The sequence below is a fragment of the Clupea harengus genome, chromosome 14, assembly GCF_900700415.2.
Source record: "Clupea harengus chromosome 14, Ch_v2.0.2, whole genome shotgun sequence".
In the NCBI taxonomy this organism is placed as follows: domain Eukaryota; kingdom Metazoa; phylum Chordata; class Actinopteri; order Clupeiformes; family Clupeidae; genus Clupea; species Clupea harengus.
In genome coordinates, this window is record NC_045165.1 from 25080609 (window position 1) to 25097784 (window position 17176).

Sequence of the window (17176 nt, forward strand, 5' to 3'; positions counted from 1 at the left end):
ATTTTGGCTCATATTTGAGTACATTTTATTGCCAAATTGTTTTTGTAAAGAAAATTTGTTCCATAATGGATGAAGTTTTACTAGAATAGTTCACTAAAACATATATAAGATTTATTTTTGGGCTTTTATGCCTTTAACCAGATAGGAGAGGGATTGGGAAAGGACTGCGAGCCGCTCTCGAACCCGGGTCCCCATGGGCATTCAGACCCATTCATGGTACAGCTCCCCCTAAAACATATTTTAATACGTTTTCAACATTTGTGCATTGCTGATGGCAAGAACATTACAAATAGATTCTCTTCAGTTTTATACTGCTCCAACAAGGCAATGTTGCATTTGGTAATTTATTGGATTTTCACTTAACTATGCTATTTAGAAAGCATATTCCCTCATAACTCCTTAATATGAGAATAAACAGGATATAGGACAGAGTTCTAAAGACATGAGACAACAACCAGACGATGTTAAAAGATGGCAAATTGTTTTTTTTTATTAAACCACACACGTCAACATGCATTGAACAAGTCAAGTCTAGGACCCTGAAGACACTTTAAAGGCTGTGGATCAGTGGCCCGCCCACCCGTCAGACGTCAGAGAGAGACAGAGATACACAGAGACGGAGAAGAACAGCAAGCCGACTCCAACCACACCACTGAACTCCTAACCCTGAGCACTGACCTGACACTAACCTTCATCCATAACCCTAACCCTGTCAATATCCATAATCTCCAACTGTCACCGTTACCCAAAGTCTAACATAAACACCCAACACACATTATACTTATCCTGCCCCTCTCCTAAATCCCTACATGAACCTCTTACTGACTCTATGCCCAGATGACATGTGAAGCCCCTTCAGTGCTACTGTTTAGCTCTCAACACAGGGTCACTACTCTGGAATGGTGTGATTGGTTAACAGTGAGCGGGTCAGAGAGACATACCCAGTCCTTCAGAGTTCTAATACTAATCTGCAGAGCAGCCCTTGAAGACTACATAGCCTTGAGCCTTGCCCCTTGTCTGGGTGCTCTCCCCAGTCTTCTCCTTCCTTGAGAGATACCCCCCGACTCCCTCCCTGAAAAGCACTGGATTGCTGAAGACCACTTATTGGAGAAGGTCGTGGTCTTAGAGCAGTCAGTGGAAGACAAAAAAAAGGTGCTAGTCCTGACAGGGTCACTCTGAGTCAACATCAGCTGGTCTGGGGAAGCACTTAGCATTCTGGGTAGAGGGGAGGGCAGGGAAAATATGTAGTTTGAATGTCTTGTTTAGTCAGACTGTAGGCACAGACAGAGCAGCAAGCTATGGGGGGGGGGGACAAGAGGCTTCTACGTGCTCACCACCACACAAGTTGATGCTGGAGTCACAAAAACAAACAAAAATAATTAATAATGGTAAACTTCATATCGACAATCCAGTAAAGTGCTAGGTGATTCTCTCGCCTCTAAACTGTATCAACGGTGTACTTCAAGTCAAGACACGAGAACTTTCGTTTTGAGAGTTTGAAAAATTCCAACAGGCAGACACGAAATTAAAACAAAATCGGACCGACAGCACTCTAATGATCCAGAACCTTTAAAAAAAACAAAAGGAAATGTAAAGAATCGAAAAAATTAACTTAAATCCATGAGCTTTTCAGATTGCGGGTGTGTGCATCTCCACACAAGCACTTGTCAATCTGAAGGTGGCTGCTACATGTGTTCTCGTCACACCATGCAAGAGTATAAAACATTACAGTAATAATTCAGCAGGGCAGAGTTATTATTAAAGATTTCTGCCAAGCTTCACAATCAAGTGTTTTTTTTTTTTCTCCATTAAGGCTCCGCTTTCTACTTCATTTATTCATTTATTTGTATGAGTCGGCACAGTATTTTACCTTATAAAAAATATAGTTTTTGAAACCTCAAAAAACAGCTAGGCTTTATTTACACTTCCACAGAGTGTCGAAACAGTTCCGAACAATCTGCAGCCCACAGTCTAGAGTTTGTGCTGGGAATCGGGATGATCCGAGAATAACCTGGAGGAAGACAAAGCAGCAGCTCTAACTCCTGTTGCTTTGAGAAAGCGTGAGGAAGTCCGCGGTTATGGCGGCACGAGTGTTTAAATTGCTGAGAGTTCAGAACATAGTGTCTGTGTGGCGTGTTGTGACAGTTCAACTGGAGTGTGTGTATCTGTGTGTGTGTGTGTGTGTGTGTGTGTGTGTGTGTGTGTGTGTGTGTGTGTGTGTGTGTGTGTGTGTTATAACACTGGCTTGAGGACAGAGCGGAGAGAGCGGCCCTCGCGGGTGAGCTCGCGGGTGAAACACATGCAGGGCAGAGGGATGGCCTCTTCTCTGCGGGCCACAGTGTTGAACTTGCAGGTCTTGAGGTGGTCGGCGATGCTGGCGATGTTGGCGAACTTCCACTCGTTCACTGTGCCGAAGGCCGTGCTGAACCGCCACACCTGAGGCCAACGTCACAAATTAGTGAGTTTGCACGAGAATACGAAATAAAGTGAGACAAAGTGAGCACTGAATACAGGTCTGGTGATAATGTCTCTATAATAATCTATAATGTGTATCTATATACTCTGTGTGACTGTTTTACCAGCATGGATTTGAAATGGGCTATATTGGCTCTCTGAGAGGTCTGTGTTACTGCTGAGCTCAAAAGAGGTTTTTCTTTTTCTATGCATCATCTTAAGCAGCACAATGAACTAATTCAATGAAAAACAACATTCTTAGCCAAGAGGCTTAGGTCTTCAGCCAAAGAGAACAACTCAATCTTGCATCACATTGGATTAATTTATATTCCTTAACACTCGCAATATAAAGCTGCTTTCACACACACACACACACACACACACACACACTCTCTCTACCTTGTCTCTGATCTGCCAGGAGTTGGAGCCATCGGGTTGCTGGACCTTCTGCCAGAGCAGCACCACCATGCCCCGTCCCTGCAGCAGGCTGCCACACACGTCCCTCATGGTGTGGGACACCCGTGACAGCTGGCACAGGCTGAAGCCGTCCAGGAAGCCGGCCACATGCTGGAGCAACTCAAAGGGCAGGCTGCTGAGGTGGTCGCACTGGTACCCATACTGGTAGTTGCTGCGGGTGATCGTGCCGTTGCGGTCGGTGGCGGCGGGCCGGGCGGGGATGTTGAACTGGACGCCGAAGGAGCCCAGGTGTCGGTCGTGGACGATGCGCGAGCCCTGGGTCGACGGGCAGAAGCGCCGCTGCGAGAAGGTGCAGCCGTAGTAGGCCAACGGGCAGCGCTGCTCCATCCAGCCGTTGAGGCCGGCGTGGATGTCGCCGTGCACGTTCTTGAAGTGCGAGGAGAATTCGTCGCGGCGGAACAGCTGGCCGCACACGAAGGTGAACATGGAGCGCTGCTTGGTCTGGTAGCGGGCCACGCACTCCAGCACCAGGTCCAGGCGCAGCGTGTGGAAGGGGCTGGGGTTGGACAGCTGCGGGCTGGCGTGGTCGCAGGCCGAGGCCGACGCGATGTCGCCCACCATGGTGTTGGTGGCCAGGATGGCCGACGGGAAGGAGAAGGTCTGCGTGCCAAAGTCCATGCGGTAGCCGTCCACGAAGCGGCTGTCGGAGATGCCGCGGCCGCCCGGCGAGTCGCCCAGGCAGAAGAGCAGCGCCGCCGTGATCAGGTCGATGCCGTGCAGGCCCATGGGGTCGTCCGACACCTCCAGGTCCGACGTGTCCACCGCCTTGTCCTCCATCTTGGCGCGGAAAAGGTGGTAGGGGTCGGAGAGCAGTGCGCGGCGCCCGTTGAACGTGAACACGCCGCGGAGCACTTGCAGGTTGTGCAGCTTCCGCTCCAGCCAGCGGTCGGCTGCCTCGCCCACGGCCTCCGGCAGCTCCCCTCCGTTCACCTGAGGCCCGGCGGCCACTGCCTCCAACTCCTCGTCCGCCTCGACCACCAGCGGCTGCAGCTCCACCCCCTGCAGCTCCTCCCCTACCACTAATGGTGGAAGCTCCCCCCCATCATCCTGAAGCTCCTCCCCCTCCACCACCAGTGGCTGAAGCACCTCCTCCAAATCCAGGGCGAGATCATCCCCCTCCACCACCACCAGTGGCTGCAGTCCCTCCCCATTCATGTGAAGCTCCTCCACCTCCTCTTCAACCGCCAGATGGTGGTTGGCTAAGGGGAGGGGGAGAGGCCTCTGGCCCGTATAAGGACGGGGCCTCTGCACCGATACTGAAAAGCGAGGTGCGGTGATGTTTCCGTGCTGAGGCACAGCCGGTTCCACCACCACTGGCCGGGCGTGGAGAACCAGCTCAGGTTGGAGGTCAGAGGATCCGTTCCGCCCATTGCCTTGCAGTCTGTGCTGGTTCCGCCAATGATGATGCCCACCCCTGCTGTCTGGCCGGTGAAAGCCATTAAACAAGGGCTTCTCCTTCTTCCAGGGCATGACACACTGCATCTCTCTGTCCTCGACATCGCCGTCTTTCCCATCCACAATGACTTCTATTGACTTGCTGAAGCCGTTGTGGGTCTCCCAGCTCATGCCGTTGGTGTGGTTGAGGTCAACCCCTCCAACGGCCCCCAGTTCACACTCGGACTCTGAGTCACTGTCCTTCATCTCCACGTTCTCAACGTCCTTGCTGCCGTGCCGACACTCGCTGTTGACCTCTCCATTGACCCCTGCGCCATGATGTGCGCCATTGCGCTGCTCCTTCTCGGCCAGACTGTCCATGAGCAGGTCAATGTCCTTGTTGGCGCTGGTGAGGATGCCCAGCGCCGCTGCTAGACTCCGGCTGGTCTCCACTGAGGCCATGTAGAGCTCGCTGTAGGACTCCTGCTGCATGTCCATGATCCCACGCGCCAACTCCACCTGAGAGGGCCGCTGGGGCTGCTGCTGTGGCAGCTGCTGTTGTAACTGTTGTTGTTGCTGCTGCAGCTGCTGTTGTAACTGTTGTTGCTGCTGCTGCTGCTGTTGTAACTGTTGTTGTTGCTGCTGCTGCTGTTGTAACTGTTGTTGTTGTTGTTGTTGTTGCTGCTGCTGCTGCTGGTGGTGCTGAATCGGCTGTTCCTGGATCAGCACCTGGGGCTGGCTCTTGGCGCTCAGCTTGTCGTCGGCTGCCCTGCTGACAGTGGTTGTGACGCGAAGCGACTCCAGCAGCATGCGCTGGTCCTGCAGCGCCAGCGCCATGTCCAGCTGCTCCACGGGTTCGTCGTCGCCACCAGAGCTCAGGTGCTCGTAGGACTGGCGGTCAGCGTAACTGACAGGCCAGCGATTCCACTCCATGGTGCAGCACACCACGCTGGCCGGGCAGATCTCCAAGTGTTCAGCCAGGCGCCCACGCGGAAGCGTGAATGGGCAGCCGAAGCCACTGTTCAGGCAAGGCACCCGCTCCAGCGGGCACAGCAGGCGGTGTTCGCTGGCCTTGCAAAGATGGAAGACGGCACCGCACACCAGCGGGCAGCCAACCAGGTCGCAGGAGGCGCCAGGCTCTGGTCGCGTCATGCACCTCCGGTTCACACATGTCAGGCAGTGGGGGTGCAGCTCCTCCATCTGGGAGTCTGGTAAGCTTTAAATGAGAGACCGCTCACTGTTCCTGGAAGGGGGCCAAACATGAAGAGAAGAAGTGTTACTATGATATTAACATTATATTAATGATTTGTTCTTGCAGGAATGTATTTCAGACATTTCAACTATTAGCACTTGATAACAGGCTAAAAGGATTTCTAGCTGACCCAATTTTGTACGACTGAAATTCGACAGTGCGCTTATGTTGGATAGCTGCGGGAAGCCCTTTCCAAGTCTTAAAAAAAGAAGCAGACGTTCTGCCACGACGCTGTGTGTTTACAAAGTTAAAACTCTCAGTTGCCACACAATATTTCACAACACACGGCTTAAATTGCACGGCCATGCCTGTACCTCGAAAACCGTGATGGGGCAATATGAATCTTAAAGGCCAGATCACTATGTGACACAAAAACACGGGTGTTATTGAACAACAAAACATGCATTCACTGTTTAAGTGTCAGTGTGGTCGCGAGAATAACAAGGACGCATACTAGCGTTGCATACTACTGTTTCGTTAGACACGTGGGCTTGTCTGGAAACAATTTAATGACAGAATTTGATTGAACAAATACTACAGTGCACCAGAACAGAATGCGCACAAATGCAACATGTTCAGCTTATGAAAAGTACTGCCATGTAATATAATGTACAAACTTGAACTATTTGATTTATCTTCAAAACGTCAACGTCAGAATGAACTTTAACCAGTTACAAATTACTGAGGTAAAATTAAATCAACACCTAATATGACCGCACAGTCAAAAACAAACCGGCTGACCGATAACATATTATAGGATGAACCCGAAAAACTATTAGGCCCATCAAACAAGAAACACACAGCTACTTTGTTGGTATTTACGTCACGTGGTTATATCATGCATAACGTGTCACTGCGGCGCAACTTTGCTGGGATATAAATTTTAGCAAATAGATTACGATTACATTTGATTTATTGGCCGTGAGTTGGCATAACGTTTCCTTACTTTGGTGAACCTACTAAAATAGTTACCTCAGTTTTCCTACTAACTAATAAACTCATTAACCAGATTGTTTACGTAAACACTCAAAACTTCAAGGGGCTGTCATAATCAAACATTAGTCAAAAGATTTGAGAGATTTAAAATGACAGAGGCTGCCCTGACCCAACTGCTACCGGTTGTGTCATCGTTCCCCACATTGGACTAGGTATGTTTGCAACGTTACAGCAGCGAGTACAGCGTCTGTCTTTATTTAGATGTTGCTGGATCACGGCTGCTAGCCCGCTAGCTAACAAGTCTGCTAGCAGGATGGCGACATTGTTTATTGATACTGCAAGTTAACGTTAGCTAACATTAGCTACGAGTAAAACCATGAAAACAACTTTGACAACCTTAATGTTCTTGTCAGTGAGCTATATTTCACAAAGTACAACTAACAAAACGGGTAGCTGATATAATGACAACAGACGACAATGCAGCTATCTATCGCTACCGAGACTGTGCCCAAACTTTGATTTCTGCTAACAGGCTATCCTAGCTCAATAGCAACCTAGCTAATTCTCAAGCTAATCTTTATCCGACACAGAATGCCCACAAACTCGCAAGTTTCTTACCGTGATTCTGTGACAGGCTTGTTAGTAGAAACGACAATATTATTTCGTATCTTATCGTTATGATTTAATGTATAACGGTGTTGCAACACCGCAAATAGAAGCCGTACAATTATAACTATGTTACACTTATCAATCCCCTCCGTTGTTTTCCACGTCTCCCACTGATGTGTTAAACCTAGCCAAGTTGTTCGTTAGCGGTGCCTATTTTCCCGTCGCCTTTGTATTACGTCATGACTCACTTGACGAAATCAACAGAGGCCAGTAAACGGCGACAAAATAGTCACAGCACAACAGAACATGTCATGAAGTTGCCTTCAAAAACACAAGTGGAAATGGAAAATTACAGCTGTAGCATCTGTAATATAGATCGGAGCTGTGTAAATATGGTGGTAATATTTTTTTGACCTAGGATTCTAAGATTATTTCTGGACGTGTAAAACTTAAGCCTTAGGACACCCTTGAAAGCCATGAAACTCTAGAAATACGCTAGTGGTACCACACTTAAATGTAAACTCATTCAGAATTTTGGAATAACTCCGTTGCCACTGTATTGCAATTCAGTAGCCTACATCCAGTGAAAGATCTAACGGAGTACAAGACTTATCATATTCAAGAGTCTAATGAATAAAACAAATAACACAAATCAACCAATGTCATGTCAAATAACTTTATTACAGCCCAATGGTATTGTGCCTCAGGTATGATGCTCTATGAAATCACGAATTTAAATCAATTGGCTATATGTGGGATGTTGATGTAGAATCTGGATTTTATTTTTTCTGAAACTCCGAAGAAGTTAGCACACATAAAACTGTACAAAAAGTTTAAAATAAACCAAAATATTTTTCTATTTCACTTGTTTCACCTTGTCTATCTGTAGGCTACTTGTCATCATGACCCTCTACACCAGTATGTACACTGAAATCTGTGAATGTGTGCTGCTTCATGAAGCCACCTCTGATAGGTGGTGTATGTTGGAGAGGGTGAGCTGGGCATCATTGGGAGGGTATGAGCCCCTACTGCGGAGCCAGAGCCTAACAAAAACTCCTGTTACCAGTAGCAACACCAACAGTGTGCTTCCAAGCACCACACTCTCCACAGAGATACCGGTCTTGTTATCTGAAAAATACAACAAACACACATCACAAATTGCATTCAAGTATTAAGGTTCCATGTGGTATTAGAACTCAGCCAATTATCCATCCATTTTTAAAACTTCAGAATTAGCTTTTAAAGCATCTAATCAAGATTATGTTCATCAGAAGTGGTGTGCTAAGCAATAGACATGCCAACATCTGTATTACTTTAAAAATGGTCTGTTGAATGAAAAACAAAATTGAAGTAAATCAATTATCTATATGGATTTTGTCAGTGCATACGTTGGCAAACATAACCAATGGAGTGCAATATGAAAAAAAATTATACAAAGAGAAGCTACTTACTCAGGTCATTGTGGCCACCGTTGGCTAGCTGTCTTCTGATTGGTCCGTAAGACACTGTATGAGACATGGTGACATCTCTGCGTGTTCTGCTTAATGTGTCCTCTCCAGAGCAGTTCTTAAGATAAACAAACAAAGTTAGCTGTTCAGGATCCTCTAATCAACATGTTGTAGTCCGAAAAATGAAGGATAGTTCAGACACTAAACAATAGAAATATGTCAGAGGGCGATGAGAGAGATTTGGGGTGCTCAGAAGTTTAAAATGTATATCCAAGAACAATGCACTCTTCAGTGTGAAAAATACAAGCTCACCACACTTCATTATAAAATCTCAAACACTGACTTTGTGTGGTACACATATTCAAGATATGTATGTGATATGAAGCTGTGCTTCAACATGGTAAATTCATGTTTTACATATTTCATTCCATATAGCCATCAATATAAGGCTTTTTTCTTTTTCACACTGAAGAGTATCTTGGGTTTGATTATTTTGCTGATATGTGGGAAGGACCACAGGAACAGAGACAGGATCCTCACTGGCTGGCAGACCCCTGCAGAACTGGGGCAGATCTGGACGTTGCAGTGGAGGAAGACATCGGTGTAGGAGCTGCCCACGAACTTGAACATTTGGATCCTGAACATGGCCTCTGGTCCCTGACCATTCCTCAGCACCTCCAGGGTAGATGCACTTCCTGGTACAGGGCAACTGCAGAGAAGAGAAAACCCAGCAGTTCCAACAACAGTCACTAAACACAAGATACACCCGTCGCCAGGTACAACAGCTTCCACAGACACCAGGTACCAAAGACTTCAGCCACTGTAAGACACTGAAGTCACAACAGATGCACTAGACACAAAAAATAAACACAGGTCAATCTTGCTGTTCCTGACAATGGAGTTGTCAGCAACAACTGACACTTGGCATACCATCCAAAATATACACCATATGCAAAAAAACAAAAACATTCAGAAACGCCAGAAACAGCTGTGAGATATGTGTGGAGCAAATCTCAGCTTTCACTCCTATAGCAGTTTGATAGAGTATATAATCCATGGTGTAGTATGCAGTGTGTGGGTACAAAGTAGTCAGTAAAGTGAAGATTAATGTTAGTTTTCATTGCTGTAATGGAGAAATGCAGTGTCTTTTCAGAACATGTCTGTGAAAGCTTAAGCAACGGACTATGGTTTTTTTGGCACCCTAACATTGACTAGTCAAGCAATGGCACATATTAGGTTATACCCCTGACTGACCATGAGTTCATGGTGGACAGCAGAACAACAATGGGCTGAGTAAAGTAGAGCCCCCAGTCTCAGTAAACAGACATGGCAGGGCATTTCTTTGCTATGCGGTTACAGGCCCAGCGAGGCTCGCCCGGGCCGTCAAGGACATACACAGCTGTCAGACTGAAATGCATATAGCAGGACAGGGGGAGGATCACATGACACAAACCACTGACGTTGTTTTGTCCCCGACTTGCCTAGCAACCCACAGCATGCAACATGTTCCAACAACATCCTCTGAGTGAGCAGATGACAAGTGGGACTAGAAAAAACTTCAGTAGCCGGAATAGCTTCCTGACCTCTATGAGTGTGCATGTGTGCAGGCACTGACCTCTCCTGGATGAATGAGTACTGTATGTTGCTGTAGGGGTCACTGTTTGGCGTGGCCCAGGACCTTTCAAGACGCAGCGTCAGATGAGCTGGTATCTGAGATAAAAGAGAACAAGAGATGTGAGTGAGAGAGATAGAGAGAGAGAGAGAAAGAGGGAGAGAGAGAGAGAGAAAGAGGGAGGGAGAGAGGGAGAGAGAGAGAGAGAGAGAAAGAACCAACAGATGGGCAGGGAGCAAAAGAGTCAGGGACCCAGAGAAAGTGACTGACTCAGTGGGCAAGAATTTGTGTTGAGTCAACAGATGCACCCTGGGAATCTGACAGAGAGTGTGTGTGTGTGTGTGTGTGTGTGTGTGTGTGTGTGTGTGTGTGTGTGTGTGTGTGTGTGTGTGTGTGTGTGTGTGTGACAGAGAGGGAGAGTCTGAGAGAGAGCACAGATAATACTGGTAACACCATCATAACCCTTAGACGGTCATAAACTCTACTGTACATACATTACCCCACGCAAGCTCATAAAATGTCAGTGTACAGTGACCCCATGGTTCATATTCTCGTCCAGTTGTTCTTTCCTAAAAGTGAACTGGTCATATTTCCGGTTTTCTTCCAAAACCTTTAAATGAAAATTCCACTAAATGAACAGAGGTGTGTGTTTGGAGAGAGCGGGGATCAAATGACCAGACACAGGTCTTGCCTCAAACATGAGCTTATCCCTCGCTGTGTAGGAAGAGGCCCTCAGCGCCACACAGAGCACTATCCGTACCACATGACTGCATGGGACTACTGATAGATGTTCATATATGTTCATATTTCATCTGTGATGACCAAGCTACGTTTCATGAGGAATCTAGTTACTGACAGGGCAGACTGTCGCAGAATGTTACGTACCTAATGTCTGTTTTGCACTCTCATATTTGAGTGAAATTGAAATGTGTTTGTGTGCGTGTATGTGTGCAGGAGAGAGAGAGAGAGAGAGAGAGAGAGAGAGAAGAGAATGCTTAGGGAGGACAGAGAGCCACAGACACCTGACCCAGGCGCTCGAGTTACGTCTCTAATCACTGACTGGGTTTGTTTACCTTTGCAATCAGTGTTGAGGTCAGAGAAGGGAGTGTGCGTTTGCGTCTGAACCGATGCTTATCACCTGATCACGCTTTGTGAGGAAACGGATAGCTGCTCCTAACTGTATCAGATGCTCAGCCTGTAAGCCTCAGGCTTAGCCCCACAGAAAAACCTTATGACGAGGAACCCTTTGAGGGACCTTAATACCCATCAGCAGTGTGGCTGTAATCAGCTGTAAACTGAAAAAGGAAGCAATCTAGAAGGGAAAGATGGAATATTTTCCATATTACATTTGTTGCCAACATTATAAAGCTTAAAATGCTCAAATGGTTCTACAAGCTTCTGAACCCTGAGGATTTTGTCCATGAGGCCAAGCACTACAACCAGAGACGTTATGAGGGAGGAGGCAAATCACTGACAGGAAAATTAATGGGGGAAATAGGAGGGAATCCGTAACGCTAAACATGGCGGATTTAAAACTGGAAGTCCTACCATGTATTATAAAGAGTCAATCACATTGTTGGCCTTGTTCACGTGATGTACTTTTAATGTCTGTTTGACCATCCTATGTGGACTTATGCATCTCTCCCCATTCATTTAGATAGGAGACTGATCTCTCCCCATTCATTTAGATAGGAGCCTGGTCTTGTTTGCCCGAAATAGCTGGCCGGAGGCGTTGCCAAGATAGCTGCTGAGTGGCAAAACTTGCTTATAGGGTATTTTCTACAACCCATCTAAGGGTGTAGATAGGAAGATGTGAAAATATGAAGACGTGACTCACCATGAATACTTTGACATAGATATTGTCATCAAGTCCAAGGGAGGGCACTGTAGTCCATTTCTCCTGGAAGTCCTGGTCTTTATACAGCAGCATGGCCACAGAGAAGTTCCCGTTCTCCGTGTTCAGTGTAATTGTCCTGAGGAGAGGAGAAATGTTTTTAAATTCCTATGATTCAAAAAACTGCTTTTTTTTTCTTGCAGAATCCGTTGTCTGACATCCTAGACACCCAATCCCTGATTATGACTTCTTTGAGTTATTACAAGCTGAGAAATTCCAGAAAAAGATCATGTCTGGAATGCCGCTTACAGAAGCCATTGGGGATGTGTGTCCTCATTAAGACGGAGGTTTGAACACATTTCAAGCAGAAAAACCCATGGACCCAAATTATTTTGAGCAGCCGTAGGTTCTCAGTACCTAATTAATTTGTTACGACTATTGGTTATTCATTAGTAACCTATAATTAAGGCTAGGATTAGTAATATTGTGTAACATGTACTAGTGTAATACGTCTGCTGATGTTCAGGCAACTCACCTGACGTCCACTCTGATCATGTTCTCACCATTGGGCTGCTGGACCATGTAGTTGATTGGGTAACGGCACCCAAAGGTGATGTTGACGTAACTCCTGGTGATAATGTCTGAATTGTTGTTGTGTATAGTGTTAATGAACATGATGTTTGTGTCATCCGAGACCTGTGTGTGAGAAAATATGTTCTCAGACAAAGATTTTAAAAGGTCCCCATCCTGCAGTCAAGGTCGTTTCCAGGGCAACCGGATCTGTTTGTGTCTGTGCCGCTATGTCAGAAAATGAGGCAGGCTGTGAGTGTCATAAAGCTGTTAACTTCAAACCAAACCAAACCTATACCCACCATCTATACTCTACTCACTTTCCTCTCTTCTCTGTCCCACCCTCTCACACATCTTTGTTCTTTAAACACTAAGCACATCAGAAACACAGGCCCAGACACAGACGTGGGACATTGACATGGATAATGCCATAAAATCTGTCTGTGTGTCCCTCTGCAGACCCTGTCCAGCCCCTGGTCTTTCTGTGACTTTCAGCTGAATAACCTACAAATTAGGGATTTTTATGGCACACCTGTAAACACACCCCCTATAGTCACCCTTCACCAGTGCCCGGTCTGCGGACCACCCGTGGAACTAGGGCTAGGATTAGTCTGGGCTGTCAGACTGAGGCAGAATGTGACTGTGTTGCTAAACACACATTCAAAAATCAAGATCTCCAGACCTCTGGATGTCTGTAGTCCCTTTGTATCAAACAAAACAACACATTCCCTCAGTGCAAGTTATTCACGACTTAATTAGCGGTGAGGAAAATTGTATGTCTCTGAATATCAAATTACTTGAAAAGTGTAATATAGCGCACAATAAAAGCCAATCATTTCACTGCTGTAATATGTTTTTCTTCGATCTCACTCCCAATATTAATCCAAAGTAGGTTTAATGGCATGCTCAAGACTGGTATGCTAAAGCCTTGTAAAACTCTGCGAATGAGGGAGGGAGGGAGGAGGCGGCATTTGTTTGGCCCCCCTTAGTTCCACAAAGCTATGTTAACCTTTTGCTGGCTTTACAAGAAATGCCTGTATGTGCGCCGAGGACCCTCTCAAGGACCCTTCTGCCCTCAAGGACAGATTTATGCCCTGCTAGCACAGAAGCAGAGAGAGAGAGAGAGAGAAAGAAAGAGAGAGAGAGAGAAAGAGAAAGAGTGAGGGGGGAGAGAGAGAGAGCGAGAGTGGGTGAGAGGGGAGAGATAGATATAGAGAGAGAGTGAGTGAGTGTGTGTGAGAGAGAGAGAATGAGTGGGGGAGAGATCGAGTAGTCCCAGCAGTGCTGTGCTCACTGGATGAGCTGACCAGTAGGAGTGGCACCACGGGGAGAGTGGCTGAGTTATGGGGCGGGTTATTCAGCACGACTGAAAACACTGTCATCATTTCCGTATAAATCAGGATGATTTAGAGCCGTGTGGCCAGTGACCTCCCCAATGGCTCTCATGGAAGTCTGGGCCCGAATAGAGTAACAACACTCACCCCCTCTTAGGAGTGAAATACAGCCATTAACTCTCACTCTCTCCAGCTCCTCTTAAGGGCTAAAAAGCACGCGGCATATCTCAGTTGCTAGTTCCAAGGGTAACATACACCACTCAACTTTCTCACTCTCACTGTCCACTGAGGAGTAACACAAACCCATCAACTGTCATGGGAAAACGCAACCATCAACTCCCTCTCTCTTCTTCTTCTTCATCATCTTCATCTTCATCGCTCTATGGGGGATAATAAAACTCTAACACCCCTCACCCTCCTCAGCTCCTCAGCGTTAACACACTCTCAACTCTCATCAACTCTCACTCTCTGCTGTTCATGGGTTACACAAAGCCAGCAGCCCCCCCCCCCCCCCCCCCACGCACACACACACGCAGGATTAATATAAACCACTCAACTCTGCCTGTGCTAAAATACTAGTCCTATCACTCTCCTGCCAAGAGCTCTGTTGCCTTGAAAAATAAACTATGCCAAAGACTCCAGTTGCTGCACAAAGACAAATAGTAATTGAACATATCCTTTTCCCACTAAATCCTCAATACTTAACTCCCCCATCTCTTTGGGCATGGAACCCTTTAAGGGGCTGTGCTGTGAACTAGACCTGCAGCTATCTCTTTGGCTCTGCAGCCTGATTTACTGTGTGAGGGAGGCTTGCACTCTCACAGTAGTTTGTCTTCATGTTGTTGGTTCTAAATGTCCTCTTTTACGATCAAGTGTTGTTCCAATGGAATATATCTGGTAGTGTTACACACGATTTGTTGTTAAGAGACCAGCTCATCACAGTAGTTCAGGCTCTACTTTGTGTCCTTGGACTAACACTATATAAATTATTTCAGAGGTCTTACATACAATAACAGGGTAAAGCATTTGTATACTGTATGTAGAATATTTACGGTGAGTGTTCCACAGTCCGTGAGGTTTGTCTTGATACTGAAGACGTAGTTGTCACCGATCTGCACACCCCGGCATTCTAGATCATTCAGGTGTAAATCCCAAACCTGTGGAATGTAGCCAAGATAAACCATGGGAGTGTATACCCTAATGGAATAAAATGTGAAAATGTCATATGACACAACTTAGGCTGTTAAGCAAATTAATTTTCACACTCTGGAATGTTACACACAGATACGGAGACATTTGCTGTGAATTAGTGCCCTGATGTAACGAGAGAGAGAGAGAGAGAGAGAGAGTTTCTCACTTACATAAACAGGAGGCACTTTGCTGAGGAAGAAGGCACTGGGGATGATCACTTCAATCTGGTCGTTGGTACAAATTACGGTTTCATTCAGATCTAAATAAACACAGGGGAACATGCCATTCTGGATGTAGGACACAAACATTCTCCTCACTGGATAAAATGTTTATCATGCTTCCCCCCCCCCCCCCCCCCCCTTTTTTTTTTTTTTTTTACCAAGAATCATGTTTCACACTCCTTTTCAAATGTATTCTTGCCTCAAAACAGACAAAAGTAAATAAAACAAATACATTTTCAGGTCACTGGTAGAATGACAATGCAAAACTATTTTCTGCTCTGAGAAATAAGAAAAATCACTGATTGTCTGGCATTTATTGTTTAGAATGAACTTGGACACTGTTAAGAATATGGACAGTTAATAGGTAATACTGAACTAAACAAAGATGTACTATTTAAAGAGGCTTTTACACCTTAGAACACCCTGTCTTGTTAAACCTGCCAGATTAAATGCAGCACAATAAAATTAAGTTTAAAGACCTTGACAAGTTCTCTTTCCTGAAGCTTTTTTTTTATTGCAGATGCCTGCTAATCCCCTTGCAAAACAATTGCATCTATATTACCTCCAATAACACCTATTTTCAAAAAAAGTGAATGCATGAAAACATAGAAAGTCATTGGTGCCACAATGGCAATGGTAATGCTAAGAGGGTAATGCTAAGATGGTAATGCTAAGATGGCTTCACAAACTCCTCAAATGACAAACATCATCATCATCACCACCACCACAGTGGTCACTTATTGACAGGATGAAGAGGGAGCAATGAACATCAGTGGACTCACCTTCTTCTACTTCCTCTGGCTGCGCAGCGGATCCTGCTTAGATAGAAATCCAGGACACTTGGGATCACAGTGAACACAATCAGCCCTTCCAACAACCCCCTCAAACGCCCGCAGCCTAAACATCTACAGAGCATGCGATGACCATCTACCAGACTAGCATCACTGGGAGAAGCAAAGGGACGGCAGCAGACTCACCTTCCATCTCCTCCTCCAGCTGTGCTGCCCACCCTGATATCCTGAGAGCCAGAAGGCATCCGGCCAGAGCAAGTGTGATAGGAGTCATCCTCAAAGAACAGACCACTCTTTTTCTCTCCCTCACTCTCTTCCTGGCTGCCTAGGCTTTCTTCTGCTCCCCTTTCCTGGATCTCTGGCTCGTTCTTCTCCGTTCTCGACCTCACAGAGCGGTCAACTGTCTCCTTCACGCTCCTTCAGCCCAGTGGCGGGTGGGGTGGAGAGCCCCTTGTCCAGCCTTAAAACAGCAGCCTGAATGATGTCCCTCTAACAATGAGATTCCTCACGTGAATAGTGGGAGCCAGGGGGAGTCCAAGGTAACAGAGATCCACCAGAACTGGCCTAATGGAGAGGAGTAGAGGGATGGGCGGAGGGGGGCAAAATAAAACCACCGGGTGACAATCAAAAGGGGCGTCACTGCCCCTCCTCACGCCTGGGTCGCTCTTAAGTCCAACAAATCTACCACCAGCCAGCCCTCTGCTCAGCATGCATGGAGCAGGCATCATATTGGGGGGTGGTGTTCTCCATTTGTGTGGGCCCCTTTTGTCTGGAAGGTCTTTAAAAGAAAAAAGACAAAAAGGGCCAAACAGTAGCAGGTCCTACGCTTTAGTTTTTTTACTGTTGCGGGAAGCACAGCCGCAGGCATGAAAAGAAGTCCTGAAGTTGAGTCAAGGGCAGTTCACTGACATATGCTGGCACACAAGAGGAGGCATGAGTGTGTAGGAGAACACATCAAACCCATAGACAGAGCCCAAACCACAGAGATATCTTGAAGATGATGAAATCTAGTCTGAAGATGAAGGATATAAATCATATCATATAGCGATATGTACACATCAAACATGGGCCAG

At 46.3% G+C, this 17176-nt stretch overlaps 2 protein-coding genes across 2 annotated transcripts; both read right to left on the reverse strand.

Annotated features, from left to right (window-relative positions):
- Window positions 1-464: 464 nt before the first annotated feature.
- On the reverse strand, window positions 465-7321 carry fbxo30a (F-box protein 30a). The gene is made up of 3 exons (XM_042709761.1): window positions 7112-7321; window positions 2854-5548; window positions 465-2436 (listed from the first exon to the last, which is right to left on the reverse strand). Exons 2-3 carry the CDS (start codon window positions 5503-5505, stop codon window positions 2233-2235), a joined length of 2856 nt encoding a protein of 951 aa, XP_042565695.1. The 5' UTR covers window positions 5506-5548; window positions 7112-7321; the 3' UTR covers window positions 465-2232.
- A 118-nt stretch (window positions 7322-7439) lies between these two features.
- si:dkeyp-110a12.4 (uromodulin) lies at window positions 7440-15432 on the reverse strand. Its single transcript, XM_031580942.2, has 8 exons — window positions 15262-15432; window positions 14953-15057; window positions 12532-12692; window positions 12000-12135; window positions 10166-10260; window positions 9091-9259; window positions 8554-8668; window positions 7440-8230 (listed from the first exon to the last, which is right to left on the reverse strand). The coding sequence occupies exons 1-8, from the start codon at window positions 15397-15399 to the stop codon at window positions 8055-8057; spliced, it is 1095 nt and encodes a 364-aa protein (XP_031436802.2). The 5' UTR covers window positions 15400-15432; the 3' UTR covers window positions 7440-8054.
- Window positions 15433-17176: the final 1744 nt, after the last annotated feature.

Bases quoted from the DNA above. Each gene is read 5' to 3' on its own strand.
- si:dkeyp-110a12.4 (XM_031580942.2), bottom strand. From the start codon at position 15,399: ATGTTTGTGTCCTACATCCAGAATGGCATGTTCCCCTGTGTTTATTTA. The intron at 9,260-10,165 runs GTCAGTGCCTGC...TCTTCTCTGCAG, and splicing joins TACTCATTCATCCAGGAGAG to TTGCCCTGTACCAGGAAGTG. The intron at 8,669-9,090 runs GTGAGGATCCTG...GTTTATCTTAAG, and splicing joins CTGCAGGGGTCTGCCAGCCA to AACTGCTCTGGAGAGGACAC.
- fbxo30a (XM_042709761.1), bottom strand. From the start codon at position 5,505: ATGGAGGAGCTGCACCCCCACTGCCTGACATGTGTGAACCGGAGGTGC. The intron at 2,437-2,853 runs GTAGAGAGAGTG...CGTTGGCCTCAG, and splicing joins CCTGGCAGATCAGAGACAAG to GTGTGGCGGTTCAGCACGGC.